Below are 22,385 nucleotides of genomic sequence, written 5' to 3'. Positions count from 1 at the left end.
GCACAGGCAATCAACAGTGATGAACCTCATTACAGGATTGAAAAAATCTTGTAGCTAGTTGATTTTTGAAGAAACAAATCATCAGACATTTTTTTCTTTTATGTAGTATGGTGGACACACAGGACATTTAACCATCTTCAGTATTGTAATTAAATATGATATGATAGGCTTTGCTATCACTGAACCATAGCAATTTTGACAGACATAAAGAAAATGGAAAAACCTGGGAGTATGCAGCTAAAATGCCTTTTCTGGAATAAGAGAAAGAAGGGTGATTATATGTTTAGAATATTAAGTAGTTCAATAATAATTGAAGTTTTACCACCTGACTATGGGACTTTGCTCTCATGTCTGGACTTTTGCTTTATGATTTTTAAAGTGTAGAGACTGGAATAGACTATCTTAGTTTCCTTTAGTTATAAAATTTCACAGTAATTCTGAGGCATACCAACTCTAAGACTAATTTAATGTTAGAAACATCAACAGGAAAAGGGCTCTTATGTCAGGGAGTTGTACGTATTTGAATCAATATGGCAGGAAGAGAATATCAGGGATTGTCCCATTTAAGTAGTCTTACTCTTAGACTATGTCTCAGAAGCACTGAGTTCTATTTAACTTAAATCATATGAAACTGTCATTTGTGTATGTCAAAGATAGAGAATTTTGTATGTTTTTATTTATTATTCTAGTATCAATATAAGTAAGCCATTGCATTTTGTTTTGATTCATTTTATTTTTTGGAAAATAAAAATTTGATAACCAATTCCTTAACACACAAAGGGGTGCAACATTATACAGTGAAATATTTTGAAATATTTAGAAATATAGATACAATATAATTACTACACCGATGGAGTGTTGTGTAAAAAAGACATAGTGTTCAATATATGATAGAGGCTTTTGATATAGTACTAGAATTCTTTATTCAGCAATTGTTCTGTTTCCATATCCATCTGGATAAAATCTTCCTTTGTATAGAATCGACTTTGCCTGCAATATTCTATATCAGAGCAACCCATCTTTGTGTTTCCAACAAGATCAATCAAAACTAGAACCTATCTCACTTCGGCAGCACATATACTAAAATTGGAATGATACAGAGAAGATTAGCATGGCCCCTGCACAAGGATAACACACAAATTCATGAAGCGTTTCATAATTTTTAAAGTTTCCTCATAGATGATGTATTGTTGATACTGGGAATTGTTAACATTGTCTTTCTCCACAAAAGAGAGATTTTGGAGTTATACAAGAGCAATATAAATATATAGGGGAAAAAACATTAACACAACAGTCACAAAGAGCTGGAAAGAAATGCAAATCAAAACTACTCTAAGATATCACCTCACTCCAGTCAGAATGGCAGCTATTATGAAGACAAACAACAAGTGTTGGCGAGGATGTGGGGGAAAAGGTACACTCATACATTGCTGGTGGGACTGCAAATTGGTGCAGTCAATTTGGAAAGTAGTATGGAGATTCCTTGGAAATCTGGAAATGGAACCACAATTTGACCCAGCTATCCCTCTCCTTGGTTTATACCCAAAAGACTTAAAATCAGCATACTACAGGGACACAGCCACATCAATGTTTATAGCAGCACAATTCACAATAGCTAAATTGTGGAGGCAACCTAGATGCCCTTCAGTGGATGAATGGATAAAAAAAGTGGCATATATACACAATGGAATTTTACTCAGTAATAAAAAAAAAGAATAAAATCATGGCAGTTGCAGGAAAATGGATGGAGTTAGAGAAGATAATGTTAAGTGAAGTTAGCCAAAAGTTTTCTTTTAAATAAAGAAGTTGATTAATAGAGGGATAGAAAGAGGGAGCATGGGAGGAATAGAGGCACTCTAGATATGGCAGAGGGGTTAGAGGGTAAGGGATGCGGCATAGGGTTAGAAATGATGGTGGAATGCAGTGGACATCATTATCCAAAGTATATGTATGAAGACATAAATTGGTGTGTATATACTTTGTATACAACCAGAGATATGAAAAAGTTGTGCTCTATAAGAATTGTAATGCATTTGCTGTCATATATAAATAAATAAAAGTAGGAATTATATAGCTAGCTCATAAATTTACTGGGAGGGGTTGGGCTAGAGCTTAGCAATAGAGTATCCACTTAGCCTGAACAAGGTCTCAGTTAGATGCATAGCAGTAAAACAAAAACAGAACAGAACAAAAACAAAACAAAAAGTTGTTGGAAGAATTAAATAAATGATATCATGTCTCTAAATTGTAAAGCAAATTACCTAGCCCCTTTCACAGGGCTCACTAATTCTCACTAATTTATTATCTCCCCCACCCAAAAGGCTATATATTTGCAGATTATATTACAATATTTTAAAAAATCATTATAACAACTTAGACATTTAGAGAATTTACATATGCAAGTTTTGATTGCTTTCAAGGAACTTCAGTGGTCCACATAATGTAATACTTTAAACTTTGTCAATGCACACATGGTTTGCAGAGTTTTCACTTAACCTGGGCTCGAGCCTGTTCAGCAGTAACCATCCTCATCTCATCCTGAATTTATAGTTCTTAGCTCATGTTTCCATCCATGTACCTGTTGTGAAACAGGAAAGTCTCTATATCTTTTGGGAAATGCCCACTCTAAACAAAAGAACAAATAGGAAAAAAGCAAAATAAGGTAACAACAAAAACATTCTAAATCTAACCAGCAAATAGTATCAGCCCACAACTGAAGAAAAAGTGCAGAAATCTGTGCTTACTCAGAAAAATAGAAATTTAGGATGAATTATGGAGTTGGAATGCCACATGGACAAGTGGCTTGGATGCATACGATGAATTTTGTCGTGCATTCTGTGAGGAGGTAGAGAGGAAACTCACAAAATTTCAATAAATTTTCCAGACAGAATTTTATTATTTAGCTTTATTAATGAGTCTAGCTCTCAATTTACAGACTTATATAAGTCTTAAGGAGTTAATTAAAAGGTTTTAGTAATACTTGACTGCAATTTTTGAGAGAAATTCCATGCTATAATGGTATTTCTAGTTTGGAGAATTTGTATATGTCTCAGGACCCATCTCTTAAGATTGCTTGCTACATAGCATGAGTCTCTAAGATTTCATCTCACTCCACTCAGAATGGCAGCTATTAAGAATACAAACAATAAGTGATGGTGAGGATGTGGGGAAAAATTCACACTCACACATTGCTGGTGGGACTGCAAATTGGTGCAGCCAATTTGGAAAGCAATATTGAGATTCCTTGGCAAGCTTGGCATGGAACCACCATTTGACACACCTATCCCACTCCTCAGTCTATACCCAAAGGACTTAAAAACAGCATACTACAGGAACACAGCCACATCAATGCTTATAGCAGCACAATTCACAATAGCTAAATTGTGGAAACAACCTAGATGTCCTTCAGTAGATGAATGAATAAAGAATATCTGGTATATATACACAATGTAATATTATTCAACCTCCAACAAGAATGAAATTATGACATTTGCTACTAAATAGATGGAGCTGGACAATATGGTAGTAAGTGAAATAAGCCAATTCCAAGGAACCAAATGCTGAATGTTTTCTGATATGTGGATGCTAACCCACAGTAAGGGAGTAGGGTAGGGAAGCATAGAGGAACTTTGGATTAGACAGAGGGGAGTGAAGTGAGGTAGGAAGGATAGTAGAATGAATCAGACATTATTACCATATGTGTATATATAACTGCATGACTGGTATAATTCTACATAATGTACAACCAGAAGAGTGAGAAGTTATACTTATGTGTGATGTTCAATATGCATTCTACTGTCATGTATAACTACTTGGAACAAATAAAAAATTAAAAAATAAATTTTAAAAATTCTTTATGCAAGAATCACAGCAAATAATCCATTCCTAAAATAATCTATAATATTATTTATTAATCTAAGTAATCTAAAATACATTTTGATCTACTTCACAGTGTTACTGTGGCTCACGGTAAATTCTCAATAAATACAAACTCTTAGAATTACGTTTTTTTTTAATTGTTGTTGTGCTGGTGGTGGTTTGTGGTACTAATGATTGAACCCAAGAATGCTCTACAAGTAAGCTACATTCCCATCTCCATTTTCCTTTTTATGTTTTTTTCTGGAACATGGATTCCTACTGATTCAGCCTCTTGAGTATAATTTATCTTTTTGAAGAATATACTCTCTGTTTTTGAAGATGTTGTAGAAAGACATATGTGATAATGATAATATCCTCAAAATTGATTTTCCCATGAGAACATATTTGGTTTCAACTTAAAATATTCACTATCCTAAACCAAATTTTATTCTCAAATGTCATATTCTATTCACTATTCCATAAGGTCCAGGATGAGCAAGTAAGGAATATGTTATGAAATGACAGTAAGAGATCCACGTTCCAGCACATGCTGGAGTGTAACCTGTGTATGTCAATGTAATCTGTCAGATTAGGAGAATGAGTTTAATATGAATGAGAAATACAATATGATTATAGTACAAAGCACTTCTCAATTTAGGCTGCATTATTATGAAATGGCCTCCCCAATACAAAATAGAATGGGCCTCTTCTATAAGCAGCCAATAGGGCTATTCTTCAACTATCATCTGTTATTATTCATCTTCTATAGGAGTATGTTAAGGCAGAATATATCCAAACAGATGTGAGTAGGATGGATAAAGTGCTTGAACTTAAGCCACTAAGTTATGAGAGAAGAACTGGAAATAATTAGCCCAGAGAAAACAGTGCTTGATTTGGACATGGCTAAATATTTCTAGCTTCTTGAAACTCAACCATAGCTACTTTGTCAAAACATAATTAGATATATTATTCATGATGTTTCATAATCTATTTTGTCTCTTAACCCATTCAATGAGTTCATACTATTGGTTATATGTATTTTTATAAATTCTCTTTTCTATATGTATTTATACTTGACTTTCATATTTGTGTCACTCTAGTGCCTACCTTATTAAAGAGTGCTATATATATTTTTAATTCAGATTCAAAGAATGCATGAATTTTCAGAGAGTTGGAGTTCTTGAACTTATTTGCCTAAATTATGATGTGTGTATTAGCAATTACATAGTTTATACCACATAATATACATTTTCCTTATTAGCTTTGGGACAAATAAACCATATTCCTGTGGTTGACTAATTCTTGTATGTTATTTATTTTTAATTTCTTTTTCTTCTGCAAGTTTTTAGGTGTGTGTGTGTTCTCACTGTGTGGATAGGTTAGAAAAATATATATTTATGTAATTTTACTTTCATTTAATTACTTTCTTTTGCATCTGTTTATAATTTAGCCTTGTTTTGACTTGGGTGGGATATAATTATATATAGGTTTGAATTGTTTTGATCTTATATTTGCTTGTTTGTCTGTATATTGGTTTTTGTCCTTAATCCCACTTCTTTAGTTTCTGTCCAGCCCAATACCATATTTTCATGCTCCCTCTCCTCTTTTGTCTTTTAATTACTTTTAGTTAATTTTTTGTAATTCCTTCTTTATAGTCAACATCAGCTACCTATCTCCTGACTCTCTTTTGTTTACTTAACATATTTCAAATTTTTCTTGCATTCCTACCCTATTTTCTCTTTATTTAAGAAACTTTAATTCCACGGTCTAATAGAATTAGATAGTTAATGTAATTCTTACCCCATTCATGTTGTTGTGATTATTGATAGAATACACACCATAGTAGACACCTGCTGCTTAATTCTTGATTGAGTTCATGATTTTTTATTTTTGGTATTGATGGTACTGATGCTCACCTCAAAATTCCTATATAGGTGGCAATTATTGCTATAGATATGAAAGTGAACAGCAGACACTGTACATCTGTTGCTAACAGTAGTGCTATTCCTGTCTCCCACTTCCTGTAAGAGGTGTTGGAAAGTGATAGGGACGTTTCAAGTTCACAGAGTCGAGATCTTGCTGTGGAACAATACTCACAACTCAACCAAGTAAGTAACAGCAAATCTCACTCCACGCATGATAATATAGCCCCACCTGAACCTTCACATTACTTCAAGAGCAGAGAATTGGGGAAACAAGACCCCCAAACCCCCCCAAAAAACAGGTTCCAAGGAGGAACGATCACAGATGGCACCACAGGTTGCACTCTGGGATATCTACTCATAAAGCAAAAAAGATAACTATCCACAAGAGGACTTAAAAGAGGAAGGAGAATCCATCTCAACTGATGCACAAGTCCAACAAAGACCTCTGAAAACATGAGGAAATAGGCCAAGAAATCTCCTTCAAAATTCAGAATCTCCCAACAAAGGATCCCACAGATATGGAAGTAGATGAAATTTCAGACAAAGATTATAAAAATGATTATTAAAATGTTAAACTAAGAAAAGATCTAAGCAAAAATGAATGAAGAAAGCTAATATTGGAGATAAAAGATCACTTCAATAAATAGAAATATTTAGAAGAAACCAGTGAGAACTCATAGAAATGAAAAGCACAAATTACACTTCACAGTAGCTCAACTGTGGAACCAACCTAGATGCCCTTCAGTAGATGAATGGATAAAAAAATGTGCCATATATACAATGGAATATTACTCAGCAATAATGGAGAATAAAATCATGGCATTTACAGGTAATAGGATGGAGTTAGAGAAGATAATGCTTAGTGAAGTTAGCCAATCCCCAAAATCCAAATGCCAAATGTTTCCTTTGATATAAGGAGGCTGATCAGAGTGGGATAGGGAGAGGGAGCATGGGAGGAATAGAGGAACTCTAGATTGGCCAGAAGGGTGGGAGGGGAAGGGAGGGGGCATGGAGTTAGAAATGATGGTGGAATGTGATGATCATTATTATACAAAGTACATGTATGAAGACATAAGTTGGGGTGTGCAAAAACTTTGTATAAACCAGAGATGTGGAAAATTGTGCTCTATATGTGTAATAAGAATTGTAAGGCATTCTGCTGTCATATAGAAAGAAAGAAAGAAAGAAAGAAAGAAAGAAAGAAAGAAAGAAAGAAAGAAAGAAAGAAAGAAAGAAAGAAAGAGAGAGAAAGAAAGAAAAATAGAAAGAAAGAAAGAAAGAAAGAAAGAAAGAAAGAAAGAAAGAAAGAAAGAAAGAAAGAAAAAGTAAGTTCCATTGGAAACCATCACCAACAGATTAGATTGCATAGAAAACAGAACTTGAGTCCTTGAGGACAGAACTTCAATCTCATGCCTCCAAGACAGGATAAAGGCTGTCATATGGGGGTGTTCTGGTGGCCAGCATGGAGGTGGGAGGACCAGCCCATGGAGCTGGGAGAGTCACTAACTCTGAGGGAGAATTCACCCAACCAGAGGGCTGAAAGTCCAGGGAGGGAGCAGAGGCCTCGCAGGGGTGACTGAGCCCCTGGTGGCAAGTTCCTGGTCAAAGCCCAGGCCAGGCCTCTATGTTTAAGGCAGAGCACCAAGGGTGGCAGGAACCCTGCACTTCCCGGAATTCTGAATGCTTTGGTCATAATTGACCCCAGCAATGCTCCAGGACATTCAGCTGAAAGGGGGATGGCCATACAGTGGTTTTCAGAGAGGACCTGAGGGCTCTCTGAAGCTCTAGCAATGTCTTCGTGGTTTAGAGGCCTAAGCTTCGGCTTGGGCCAGTCCCTGGGTCAGGTGGGAGGCAGCTTGGCTTCCCCCACTGGCCAAGTCTCCAGCTGTACTATAGATATGCCTGTGGAGGTCTCCAAAGCTGTGGAAGCCAGTTCACTTCGTTGTCGGAGAAAGAAAATTGAAGCCACGGAATCAAGTTTGAGATCTGAGAATACAACACTTAAAAAGCATTGTACTGATCTGGAAAAAAATGATGAAGCATCACAGCTTCAAATAAACTTTCAATCTACAAGTTACCAAAATCAGCTGCAACAGAAACAGGTAGAAATCAGCCATCTTCAAGCAAGCCAGATGGCAGTACAGGAGCAGTTGTTGAGCCTGCAGTCAGCTGCTCAATTAATACCTTCAGGAGCAGGTGGTGTACCTGCAACCAGCACACTTTGTTTATTTGGTTATGGACTTAGTGAAGTCTGCAAACTACAAAATATTATTAAGGTCCTGGAACAAAACCAAAGTCAGGACAAGGATCATCACCAACATGAAATGTCCATTTTGCAGAATGCACATCAACAGAAATTGGCAGAGTTAAGTCACCAGCATCAACAGGAGTCAAATGACTACGAAGGACGGATTGCAGAACTTGGAAAGCTGTTATACCAAGGTGACTCAGGAGTTACAGTAACTGATGAGTCTCATGTCTGGGAGATGCAAAACATGATTCAGGTTCTACAAAGTGAAAACTAGAGTCCACAAGAAGAATTAAAGAACTTGAGGATACAATAAAAGACATAAAGAAAAAATTATCCTCTGCAGAACACAACAGAGATGTCCTGAAGGGAGAAAAAGAGCAGCTCAGTGTGGAAAAGCAACAAATAATTGAAGAATGTGAAAACTTGAAACTGGAATGCAGTAAATTGCAGCCTTCTGTGATGGAGGAGAGTGATCCTGTGGCAGGAAAGGGAACAATTCCTCCACAGAGTTCATCAGTAGGAGAACTGTTCAGACTACAGCAAGCCCTGTCTGATGCTGAAAATGAAAAAATGAGACTGAGTAGCTTAAGACAGGATAGCAGTCTTGCTGAAGACAATCTGAAACTTCAAATGCATGTGCAAGTTTCAGAAAAAGAGAAGTCATTATTGAGTCAAGAAAAGGAAGAACTTCAGATATCACTTTCCAAACTTAGCTGGGAATGTGAAGTCATTAAAAGTAAGGCTTCAACAGACATGAATTTGAATGTACAAATACATGACTTAACACTGAACTTGGAGGCTAAGGAGCAAGAACTGAATGAGAGTATTAATGAAAAGGAAATGCTGATAGCTCAGTTAGAACTGGACAATGAGCACCTGGAAGCTACAAAGCACATGAATTTGATAATAGATGAGCTATCAAAACAGCAAAATGAAGGAGATGGTCTAATCAAGAAGTTGAAACAAGATCTAGAGTATGGAAAAGAGAGAGTTCATCAACTTGAGGAGGATAATATGGACATAACTAAAGAGTTGCATGTACAGAAATAAAAGTTAACTGAGAGTGCACTGAGCCTCCGTGATTTGCATTTAATCAAGCAGAAGCTTGAAGATAAAGTCGAAGATTTAGTAGGTCAGCTAAGTCAGTCACAAAAAAGTAGTTTAAACATCCAGCAGGAAAACCTGGAACTTGAGGGGGGAAGATGGCGGCGAGGGGAGTGCATTGCCCCCGTGTGCTGCTTCACTGTGTGGGAGTATGACAAGTCAGGACAGCTAAAGGATATCTTGTTAGGAATTTCCAGCAATAGTGGGGTGCTCCGGAACCTGGAGGAAGGATTTCCATCGCACGAGGATCGGCTACGGGGACTCAAACGCGAGAGGTTTGTCTCACGGAGGGTAACACTGCTTATTCAGCAAATCGCCCCGCGGCTAGAGTCTGCAGCGCGCGCTGGGAAACGAGGAGATAGCGACGCAGGGATACAGCGCTGCAGTTTCTGCCAGCCGTGCAAGCACTGTACTCAGGGCTGAATTCTGGGTTCGAGACGGGGGAAGGAAGCGGTCCATCTCGGTTCTCCACACCGGTCAGACCACAGAGGAGGCCAGCAGCCACCATGTTGGAAAACTGACGTCACCNTGTCCATCTACAACTAAAAAAAAAACAAAACAAAAAAAAAAACCTGGAACTTAAGGAACACATTAGCCAAAAGGAGGAGGAACTATGTAGAGTTCAAAATGAGTTAAGACATGCTGTTACACATCATCAAAAGGTCATTGAAGATCAAAACCAGAGTCACATGCAACTACTTCAGTCACTACAGGAGCAGAAGGAGGAAATGGATAAATTTAAATACCAGTATGAGCAGATGAAGGCTGCACATACCCAAATGTTTTTTCAAAAAGACAAGGAAATTAAGAAGTTGCAGAAAACCATTGAGCAAATAAAAGCCCAGGGGCATGAAGAGAGACAGGACATTCAAACAGAGAATGCTGATAGTTTTCAAGAAACAAAAGTGAAAAGCCTTAATACAGAAAATGGGAGTGAAAACCATGCCATATGTAAAGCCAAAATGGAAAATTTTGTGAAAAGAGTCAAAGAACGAGTACTTGAGATTAAACTTCAGAATTCAAAGAATGTATCTTTAACCAAACAGATATATCAGCTGTCTAAAGATGAGGTTGAGATACTCACTCAAATTATCCAGCAGAAAGACATGGAGAGAGGAGCTCTTCCTGCTAGAATGTCTCAGTTTCATACACCTAGGATGTCCTTGACCCCCAGCAGCAACTCCAGACCTTCGTTATGGAAAAGAGAACAAGGATTAATATTTTGAATGGGAAGTTCCAAAAGTGACCCCAACATACCTTTGAGACCAGCTGAGAAAACTGGGCTTAATAGATCTTTTTCAGGACCTTTTGTTCAATTTCTGGAAACAGAATCTCATCCAGCTGTTCTACCATGAAAAATTTCTGATCATATCTTGAAACTTTTAGATTCACCAGGAAGGAGAAAGCCAGGTATAAAAGTACCAGGAAGTTTTAAATATGCAACATAATTCAGTCATTCTTGGCTCCCCATTTGGAAGCTGTAACTCTTATTAACCCAGCTGGAATTGGTTGGACCTGGTGGACCTGGGCATGTTCATTTGACCTCTACACTATTGCCAATGCCCCTTGACAACAGCCCCAGAGTTGTATTAAAGGACCTTTTAAGGCAATAGATAATTATCAAGCCAGAGATGATTTAGCACTTTACAGAATCCATAAACACAAGGTACTTTTTCCTTTTGGAAAAAAGTCATATATTTGTAGAAAAAAGATAAATAAAAAACCTGATATATAGAGCTACCAGGTTTTTTGTTTTTGTTTTTATTTTTGTTTCTCTTTTTTTGATGTAGCACTTAAAATTGTTCTTTGTTTCTGCAGCACTTTTGGTTTATTAAAATTTGTTCTGATGTTATGAGGTAATCATATGCTGTAATCAATTCTTAAATACTTTGTGAATCAGAGCAGTATCAGTGAACTATACAGCTCAACTTCTTTTTTATAATATTTGTTAAATTTAATTGTATTAAAATAAAAATGATACATTTAAATAACAAACAGAAAAGAAGAAAAATCCAACCCATATGATAAAGATATATCTCCAAAGTTAGAGTATATGAAAACAAAATATGATGTTGTGAATTCTTTATCAAAGAAAACATTGTACAACTACTAAAATAAAATTACAGTTGGAGGGCCCAAACATGAAATTTAGTGGATTAATTTTAAGAATCTTTTAATCAAAATACTATGAACCTATCCATTTAACTATTTTCAATTGTCTAAAAAGTCACTTCAGGTTAAATTCAATTTTCTAGGTGTTAAATATGTCCATAAGGAAAATAGTTTCTACACGTTAAGTTTGAGTCAAACCAAAAGACTTACTACATCAATCATTTCCAATGAAAAGTTAATTTGTAAAAATGTATCATTAAAATCTGGACTGTTTATCTAAACACTTCTCTGGGTTAACAAAAAAGTATTTAAAATTAATCTTTTTTATTTTTCTAAATTAAGATAAAAGATGAATCAAGAGTTTCCAGCTTGAGTTGGGTGAAGTTGGAGAGGAGAGAAAGCAGATTATGTGGCAATTGCTTCTCTGAAACCTGTAGTTTTAGAATAATAAAGAGACTGACAGCATCATTTTTTTTCAGAGTTTATTAGTAGGGGAGAAGAGAAAAGGCATATACTCAAGGGACAGAGTGGGTCATCTCTGACAGGTGAGGAACATTGTGCCTCTTTTTCACTCCAGTATTGGGGATCCCAAAGAAATTACCAGATGGTCCCACCCAGGTACACTTCTTGACTTTTAACTGACAGCAAGGTGATATCACATTGTCAAGTCCCCAAAAGCACCATTTTTTGAAAATAAAAAAACAGATTTCAGAAAATAAGCAGTTCTTATAAAAGTAATTGAAGAGCAAGAATGTTTTAATAACGCATGTATCAAAAATATAACCTGATAAAATATACAGAAGGTGCTTGTAAAACTTATGACTTTTTTACTTTATGATGGTATGAAGATAACTCACTGTCAGTAGAATCCATAGTTGCAGTTTTGAATTTTGATCTTTTCACTAGTTAGCAGTTTGTGGTTCCATACTGTGATATGATGCCCAGGGCTGTAGCAGTGAACAGCCTGCCATCACAACTGATATCCAACAGAAACTGTACTGCTAAATCGTTTGGTAGGAAGGGGTATTAAAGGGATTTTCAGGATGTTTTCACTGTAGAATGGGTTTAAGAGGACATCCTACCCAACATGATATATCCAGGAACATATATGCAAATGCTGGACCTGAATGGGGATATCAATAATTATCACTCAATAATTGTAGTAGGATAATTTACTACAAACTTCTTAAAGCAGCTAAATTGAGAAAACATAAAGCAAGCAATGATTCAGAAGATCTGAAAAATACAAGTAACATGAACAACCTAGTAGACAAAACTCCATAAGCAACTTTTATTTTAATTTTTATGTGAAACTTTTTTGAAAGATTATTCCTATGCTGGGCCATAAGAGAATTAATATTATGTTGCATTAATAAATGTCATATAAACTATGTTCTGTGGCCAAATGTGATAAAAATTACCAGAACAAAATAAAAGTTGTATAAATCCCACATATCTGGAAACAAAATAACCTATTCTAAAGAGTTTTAGGGTTTTAAAAAATTTTTAAAAATTGCAAGAAAAATTAAAATGTTCATAGAATTGTACAAAATATAGCATTTCCAAATATTTGTAGAAACTGTTAAAACCATACTCCAAAGAAAATTTAAATCATTAATGAGGATGAAGTGAGATACTTCATAGTTATAAAAGAAAGAGCACTTCAAGAAGATAAAAGAAATCATGATTTTAATTAATGTTTAAAAGGATATTTGGCAATAAAAGTTATAAGACCAAGTTGACAAATTTATAATTATTATAGAAAATTTTAATGCATCTTATCAGAAACTGATATTTATTATTGATTAAATGGTGGTTCACTCATACAATTTTGTCATGCTTTGTAATCTTAAATGTTCACTGTAGCTCTGTGCTTATATACAGCAATATTCATGGCACATTTAAAGGAAAAAAAAACATAAACTAATGTCAGTGTAAATTTATGTGCATGTGTATGTGTGTGCATATGAGTTGTATAAACAAAAATCTACCTAGCTTTTTCGGAGACTGAGGCAGAATTTCAATGCCAGCCTGGGCAATAGTGAGAACCTGTCTCAAATTATAAAATGGGGGAATGGTGATTTAGGGTGTAGCTCTTTGGTAACAGCCCCTGGGTTCAACCCCCAGTACTACAAAACAAAACCACAATAGCAACAAATACTAGAAGAAATTATAATTTCTTGGTGGTGGGGTTATACTTATTCTATACTTCCTTCTTTATGTCTTAAGTATATTACTTTTTCAGTGATCATGTATTAACTTTTATATTCAGAAAAGAGCAAACAGTAATAATATTTTGGAAGAAAAAAATCAAGACTATTTGCCCCTTTATGGTGCAGAATTTCTTTATAAGAGTTTTTTTTTTTTAATTCTTAATCTCTTTATAGTTAGAACCACTTCCCTTGTCCATGAAACCTAATTCATGAAAGGCATGAAATTCTTCCTATCCCCATAATTTGGTTATTTGGGGAATGCCAAATAAATGGAATCATAAACTCTATGACCTTTTGAGATTGGCTTCTGTCACTTTTTAACAGAATGTCCTTATTTCAACCCAGTTACTCTGAATACCAGTAGTCCATTCCTCTTTGTTACTAAGTTGTACTCCATGCTATGATGTACCACATTTTTTCTAGACATTTACAAATATACATTTTGTATATATACAAATATACATTTTTAACAAATTAAAATAAAAATTTAATAACATTATTTTATCTATTTATTTTTATGTGGTGCTGAGGATCGAACCCTGTGTATCATATGTGCTAGGCAAGTGCTCTACCACAGAGCCACAATTGCAGCCCCTAAATATCCACTTGTATTAGTACTTCTCTCAGTAAATCTTTTTATACAAATTATAGAGTAATCACAAATCTGTATTAATGAAATTAACCATTTTTTCATGGCAAATTTGCTTTTGTTTCTACTATCATTATTTAAATAATTAAAAGATTATATTGCTAGCTAATATTTTAATCTTCCTTCTTTGTGTTTAATTTTCTGATTATATTTTAGAAATCTATGCTTATTGTTGGCAAAGTAATGGTGACTTCTGCTTTATTAATGGCTAAAAATGGTAAAGATATGTTGTAATAAAATTCTTTTAACTGAGCCTGCTTCACCAAATCTCAACACAGATTCATTTTCTACAAACCTTTTTAGACCTCATCTTATGTTTAATGACCAAATTGTATACACAACATAAATGTATCTAATGATCCTTTATGTTTATTTCAAGATTATCTCCTCTTTCTGGTGAGTGCCCAAGGACCTGGCATTGCTTATAGGGCAAGCACAATATTTAGTAGATTTATGTTGCATATTACTTGCTTATAGGGCAAGCACAATACAGGGCAAACATCTACTGCAAAGGAAACTTAAGCATCTACATCTCTGCATCCCAGAAGGTTCTAAAGAAGTCTTTTCAGAGGTTCTGCTGCAGAAGTACACAAGACCAACATGCCTGCTTGGAGAAGTGTACTCATTAAGTATATTCTTTTCCAGCTGTCAGCTCTCTACAGCGGAGGGATCCATCTAAAGCATCAAGTCCTTGATGACCTTATGGTAGAATTAAGGAATGCCCTCAGATAGGCAGAGTGAGGTAAAAATCCCCTCCTATATCCACAGACAATAATGAGAAGGTGATGCAAAAGCTCAGTCATCTAAGAGAAGTGTGACTCCAGACCCTGTTCTGGAAGAATTGAGAGAGAGCTCCATGGTAAATATTTAGGAAGAAGTAACAGTAGGCAAGGGAGAGTCCAGGTTTGCTTGGGGAAGTGGAAGCAGGAAAGGCAGTCTCTCAAGAAGTAAGGCTATCCAGTTAGGCTAATGCATTTCTAGAGGTAAACTGCTCAGCAGGCAGTCAAGAAAAATTCTGAGAACATTCACTTTGAAATGCAAAAATTGTGGAGCGTGGGTAACCAGCCATAACTGGACTCTGGTTCTTGACAACTGTTAATGAGAAGACTCAAGATATATCACTTCATAATAAAAATGCATACTGTGAATCATTCTTTGGGAAGAATCTTGAATTACTTGACTGCTAAGACCCCATCCAACCCAAAGATTATGATTTTAAGGTATTAAATATTGACAAATAACATGAATTCAATAAATATTTGCCCAAATGAACTTAATTGAATTGAATTCAGGAAGTAAAAGAGTCTCTATTTTACGATCTGTTTGTCTAATTCTCACAAAGAACTGTATGAGCTTCCTTTTCTTTGAAATTCTTACATTTGCTCACTACATTTCCCTGAGAAAATCTGCAAGGTAGAGCTCATCCTACTATCTATATTTCAAAGGGCAAATTGCCTTCATTGGTTTATTTTCGAGTGTCCTTTCTGTAATGTTATTATTCCAAATACAGAGTTTTCTTATTTTTTATCTAAAAATAAATTACATGAACTTGATTGCACATAGGTTCATAGAATAATAAACATGGATTTTTGCTTAACATATATCCATTTGTTTCTTGCAAAGATATTTTATGATTTATGTTCCTTAATGTCCCACTTTTTTGAAAAAAATACAAGTCTCAATGAGTTTTCTGCAATGAGTTAAAATATCATGCATTTCTTTCACTAGTTCAGACATCTTTTTCTTTCATCCCAATTCACAGAATTTAGTGAGTATGTAGAAAAGAGAATTGTTACAGAAATGAATGAACCACATGATGGACAAAGGATCATAGAAATAATAAAAGGATTTTTTTAATTTCAAAAATAAGTCTGAAAATGTGAATCTTTAGATAAGGAAACAAAATCTCACTTTAGCAGAAATTTGTGAATCTAATACATATTATATATTCTGACCAGAGGAACCACATTTACTTATAATCATGAACCCTCTGATAATATTCTTTCTAATAGTCTTCTGAAATTCAGCAAGACACTTTTGTTGTTCATAGTTACCATAAGAATATTATGAAATATCAAATAATTAGTAGATTTATGTTGCATATTACTGTTATAAAACTATTTTATATGCATATTTGATTTTATCTTCTTGTTTATATATACAAGATGATCTAGATAATATCAAAATGGATTATATAATCAATATTATTAGCATCCAGAAATGATTTTCTATGACTTTTCATGATTTAAACATTTCAATAAATGAACATGGCATACAATTATTATATTTTTAATAATATGAAAATATAAAGCATAATTATTAATAGATTAGACAACTTATTTTTCTTACCATGTTTGTTTTAATTTGATAAAAACATTTGTATTGATTTGACAATTTTTGCTAAATTCATTTAGAACTTGCTTTCACCTTCTCTATTCAAATAATGTAGCTATGCCATAACCTAATTAGGAAAACCTCAAGAGATAGTGGTTATTTCTTATGATTAATATGAAGTGAGAATCTTGTCTTATTTTCTCAATTCACAAATTTTTAAAAAATTTATTTACCTTTAATAATTTAATAATTTTTTAAATAGGCATATATAAAAAGTTGCCAAGTCAAAAAGGATTATATATCAAGTGGGTTGTCTAAGACTTGGAACACATTTTCTTAGAAACAATGTTGTAAATAATGTTCAAATGCACTACTGATTCATGAATGTGTTTATCACATGTAGAAATGCTGCATATATTATAGAATGTATACTACCACTTTTTTCAATAAATAAAATAAAAAGAGGTTGAAATAAAATTTTATTTAATTTATGTACTATGATAGAAGTAAATCCAGCTTTATTAGGGATATTTATCAGGGTAATTTTAAAAGACACATAGGTCACTGTCTTTTCAAACACTTTTTAAAAATTCTATACAATTATCGTTTTCATATATTAAGTAATAAACTTCACTGGAGAAAATTGTGGAAATATGAAAAGTAGGAAAAAATATAAAAGTCCTTCTCGAATATAACCATTCTTATGATGGTAGCAGTAATTACCTGTTGCTTTATAACAAAACACTTCTAAATTGTCAACTTGAAATCAAAAAACATTGATTAGTTCATTGTTTATGAGGTTTAGGTATGTAGGAAGGGCTTACCTGAATGATTCTTTTTAAAATTTTTTTCTATTATTTTATTTCCACCTAACCCTATTATTAAAATATTACAAAATAGAAAAAAACAAATATAAACTCCATCTAATTATTGTTCTGTAATTAAACAACAAAACACTATGATGACATACTCAAACACATCTCTCTCTCTCTCTCTCTCTTTTTTTTTTTTGATACCAGTAGATTTAGTAGATTGAAGCTAGCAGCAATAAACACTGAGCCACATCCCCAAACCTTTTTTATTTTTTATTTTGAGAGAGGGTCTCTCTACATTTCTGAGGCTGCCTTTGAACTTGTGATCCTCCTGCTTCAGCCTCCCAAGTTGCTAGTATGAGAGGCATGCATCAACATGCCCAGCTAAACATATCTCTTAATCAGCAAAAATAAAATTAAAACTTCTTAGTTTTTTCCATGTATTTCACACCTGTCAAACAGTGTATCTTACTTCATTTGAGCTTACAGTATATGAAAATAATTTTAAAGGCGTAACAGGACAAGTCACTTTATTTTGATAAAAAATTTAAATTCCTTTTGAAAAATCCTTGAGGAAGGGCTGAGGTTGTGGCTTAGTGGCAAAGCACTTGCCTCGCACATGTGAGGCTGTGGGTTCGATCCTCAGCACCACATAAAAATAAATAAACAAAATAAAGTTATTGTGTCCATGTATAACTTTAAAAAACTTGAAAAAAAATCCTTGAGGAAGAGATTTTCATCTTGAGGTGGAAGGGGTCTCCTAAAGTTCAGATACAGAAGCACTTGTTTGCCCTTCCATTTTCAGGCTTTATCAGTGATGTACTGCTGTGAATCAGAACTATCCAGGCAGCTCTGACTTCAGGCAGAACAGCCAGCTGAGCAGCTTGCCTTGTGCTTCCAGGACCTACAGACAGCCTGAACTCATGAGCTCAGAACCCAGCTTCTCATTAGCGCTACTAGGTGCTAGATGAGTCCCCAGGGTATTTTTCAGAGCATTTAAAAAATAAAAGTACACATATGAACAAGAGTTGGGGGCATTATCTAAAATATTAAGACCAGTTCCACCATCTTTAATAATAACTTTAATAACAAATATATATTATATACAGATTAAAGTTATTTTTCTTACCAAGGAACGTTTCTTTTAACCTAGATTGTTCTTCTATGCCTTCAGTCATAACCCACCACCTCCACATTCCTCTCCCTGAAGTTCTGAGCACTGAATCCAGGGTCTCACACATGCCAGTCAAGTGACTGCTCTACCACTGAGTTACACTCCCGATGGTTTCAGTTTTAAAAGGTAAAACTAGTCATGTTAAGACTATGGGTAAATCTCAATATGGGAAGTCAGCATGTAATGGAAAAATAGCAGATAAGTGTCTTCAATTTTAAAACAAAGTACTCTTCCTGTGCATCTTTCCAGAGCTGCTTCTCAGAGAAAAAACTATAGCACATTCAGAGGACTGTAGAGATAGAGAAGAACCACAGAATACAGGGTGGGCCCATTCTTCTCTGTCTTCCTTGCTGTTTTTACCAGAAGGGTTACTAAGAAGGCAAAGTCACTTACTCTTTGACAAACAATAGTGAAGGCACTTAAAGGTATTTGAACAACAGCCTGTCTGTGGCAAGTGAAGTTTCCCAGAAAAGTAGTCAGGGAAGGCAGCTTTTTTTGAGGGCTTCTCATAAATGCTTCTAGAAACAATGACACAGCATCACAAAACTGGGTGAAACCCATTTAGGTGGACTTCCTGGATGTTCAGGAGACAAACCAAAAAATATGCTAATGGTAATAAAAATCCTGCCACAGAAATTTTGCATTTAATTGAAAAACTAATCTAATAGAAAATGAAAACCCTAAATGTGTTATAAAATTTTTAGTGTAGTTTATCTGTGTATTTAGTACCGGGGACGGAACACAGGGGTGTTTAACCATCATGCCACATACTCCAGTTCTTTTTATTTTGAGACAGAATCTCACTAAGCTTTTGAGGCTGGCTTCAAACATGGGATCCTTCTGCCTCAGCCTCCCCAGTTGCTGGGATCACTGGTATGTAGCACCACATTTGGCATTTTATATATCCCTAACCATTTATTTATTTATTTATGGTATAAATGAAACCAATACCTTTATTTTATTTATTATTTTTTATGCATTGGTGCAGAGGATAGAACCCAGTGCCTCTCAAGTGCTAGGCAAGCACTTTACCACTGAGCTACACCCCCACCCCCTGTAGCCTTAGACTTTTGAAAACTGCTGATGAAAGCACTATTGCCTTCTGGCATTTGAGGACTGAAACCAAGTTCTTTGAAATCTTATCTTAGGAAACAAAGGCAATGTGAAAACTCTCTGTAGTGGAATTTCACTGCAGCATTATTAGAGAACATAACTGAATGGTCACAGAGGCATTTGCTCTTTCAACCTGTTTTGACTGTTTGGGAAACAGAGCAGGAAGAGGTTAAAAAGATATGACCCTAAAAACAAACAAGTGACTAAGCCTCCAACTAGCAACCAGCAAAAGAATTATTCAGTATTTCAAAAGCATCTTAAGAGTAAAGTAGTAAAATAATTTTGGTATCTCAGGACATCGAGAAGGCAGAGTTTGCATTGAAAACAACCAAACGCTTGCTTCTGAACTTTTAGATTTTTAACTATAAATCTTCAATGATAAAATTTGATCCTTAAAATTTGCACATTTGTTTTATGTAGGAGATACAGCAGTTCGAGAAATTTTTGAATAGACTGGTATAAAGTCCGAATTCAGCTTCCTCCTGCGTATTGGACAACCGCACACCAGTCCTGCAGCCTTCAGGAAGACGGATATGTACGTCATCTGCCGCCTCCAGCCATATTCATTCCGCATAAACTGCTGCCAGCATGAATGTCTAAGGTGCGAGAGGATGGACCTCGGAGATCTGGTCAGGACAACTGGAGTTATTTCCTTGACCGTAAATATTGTAGTTATTTTATTCCATCATTCAAAAAGAAACACTCCTGCGTAACACATTTACAGTCAGCGGCCTCCCATCCTCCTTCATGGCGAGGTAGTGGTTCGCACACACTCCCTTGATGGACACTACCCCTCTGTCTTCTGCTCCTAGACCCGTCCACTTGCTGTCCGGGTGCATGTGCAGGAAGAAGCATCCATTTTTTGCAATACAACCCCTTGGGGTCCTTGAAGTGGCAGGGCAAGAAAGCGCCCTCAGGCAGCATAGGCAGGGTGGTGATGCTCCTGGCTGCCCTGTCCCTACCTGGGGCCTGCTGGACCCCTGGGCCGCCTGGGCTGCTGTAGCCTCCACACCTGGGCTCTGACCCCGCCCGGCCTGGCTCCTCTCCTGGGCTGCAGCCTAGGCCCCGGGGTCCCCAACCTAGGGCGGTGGCAGTGTCCTGCTCAGGTTGCCACTGTGTATGCGCCCTGAAGGATTCTTGTTCAGATTCTTTCATGAGGTTGTGATCAAATTTTTAGCCAAAATCTAAACTACCTCTAATAGAGACAACTATCAAAGAAGATCCTGCTGCCAAGGTCACTCACATAGTCACAGGGAGCCTCTGTTCTTCCTGTCTGTTGGCCCAATATTATACTTGCCCACCATTTAGGCATCTGCTTAAGAGTGATCATACATGGAGCTTGCCTGAGCCAGTGATATAAGTCATAGATCCAGACCCCTAGATGAAAGTCACCATCTGTTTTACCTAAGTTCACGTAGCATACGATCACGTGTGTCATATGCTATTAGTCATTCAAAGTAAGCCTGAACATTAAGGGAAGGGACAACACAAGGCCATTAATTCTAGGAGGTAAGGATTATTATGGTCCCTCTTGAAGGGTGGTATCACAATGGTATGTTTCTTATGGGTCATCTTTTGATAAATTCCTGTATGCTATGGTCCCATTAAATAATATAAGAACAGTTTATTTCATTAATCCTTCCCATAAATATTATTTTATTGGCTAGACTATATTGTATTTTGTTGACATTTTATATTGTTTCCAAATAATGTGCTATTAAAAAATTCTAATGACAAAAATCTTTTACATAAAACTTCTTTATTTGCATATCAGGTCATTTCTTTTGGATTAAAATGTAGCTAATTTAACACAAATCGCCCAATTGTTTTCCAATTAGGTTCTATCAGTTCACTCACAGGGTATAAGAGTATGTGTTTCACTTTTCCCTTATTGGGTGGACTTTCAGTGTGGTGGTATATATCTCTAATCCCAGAGACTGGGGATGCTAAGTCAGGAAGATCATAAATTCAAGGTCAACCTCAGCAACATAGATACTCTACCTCAAAACAAAAAGTAAAAATAGAAAAAGGATGGGTGTTGTAGATCAGTGGTAAAGTGCCTCTAGGCTTCATCCCCAGTACCAAAACAAAAAAACACAAAGGAAACAAAAATAAGAATACTAGTATTTTATTTTCACGTTAGTTTTCCTGTTCCTTGATTCCTTATATTACCATCTCTGCTCTTTAATGGAGCAATGATAATTGTGTGTTTGTGTATCTGGAAGAGAAGAAAGATGAGAAATAGAATTAGGAAGAGGTGCTCTCCTGAATTAAATGAGAAGTGGGAAGGAATTTTGACGGGTGAGAATATACAACTGAGAGTGGGGGATAAATATTAATTTATTGAGGGACTGGAGTGAAAGATGAGAGGAAGGAAACCAGCATGTGCCTAGATAGGATAGAACAAGGTGGTTGATGGGAGAAGACAAAGGGGAATGTAATTCCCTATGACTTTCTCCAGGATACCCTCTTGTCTTTCATCTATTGAGAGTTAGAGAAGATAATGGGAGAAGAAAACAAGCAAATCCCTTCTTCAATTCAGAACAGTTATAAATTCTTTTCCTTTTTCCTTGTCAGTTCTTTTGCTTTTACTTTCTTTCCATTTTCTGTTTCAAAACTGATTTCTTGTGGTGAAATTATGACACATTAGGAATAATATTTGGATAAAAGTGTATTCCATGAGCAAGAGTAACATGAAATAATTAAAGGAACTGATTTAGTGCCTCTTCACAGTTGATAACTCATCATTTTCTTTTATATAACTATCTATTATTTTACCACAAATTTGTGATTTTTTCCAAAGACGATAAGTTTTCTAAGGCTGCTATTTGATGAACTAC

The 22,385-nt window shown here is 35.5% G+C and overlaps 1 protein-coding gene and 1 non-coding gene across 2 annotated transcripts; both read left to right on the top strand.

The window, feature by feature from the left end:
• Positions 1 to 1,060: 1,060 nt before the first annotated feature.
• On the top strand, positions 1,061 to 1,163 carry LOC125616358. Its single transcript, XR_007346978.1, has one exon. It is a non-coding gene; the product is annotated as a U6 spliceosomal RNA (small nuclear RNA).
• Positions 1,164 to 7,573: 6,410 nt separating this feature from the next.
• LOC107153730 (thyroid receptor-interacting protein 11-like) lies at positions 7,574 to 10,384 on the top strand. Its single transcript, XM_048801457.1, is given in 4 exon segments — positions 7,574 to 8,297; positions 8,300 to 9,251; positions 9,734 to 10,272; positions 10,275 to 10,384. Coding segments are annotated over 4 exon segments (2,325 nt in total).
• Positions 10,385 to 22,385: the final 12,001 nt, after the last annotated feature.

Source organism: Marmota marmota, unplaced genomic scaffold (genome assembly GCF_001458135.2).
Source record: "Marmota marmota marmota unplaced genomic scaffold, marMar, whole genome shotgun sequence".
Taxonomy (NCBI): Eukaryota; Metazoa; Chordata; class Mammalia; order Rodentia; family Sciuridae; genus Marmota; species Marmota marmota.
This window is presented reverse-complemented; position numbering and strand designations above follow the sequence as displayed.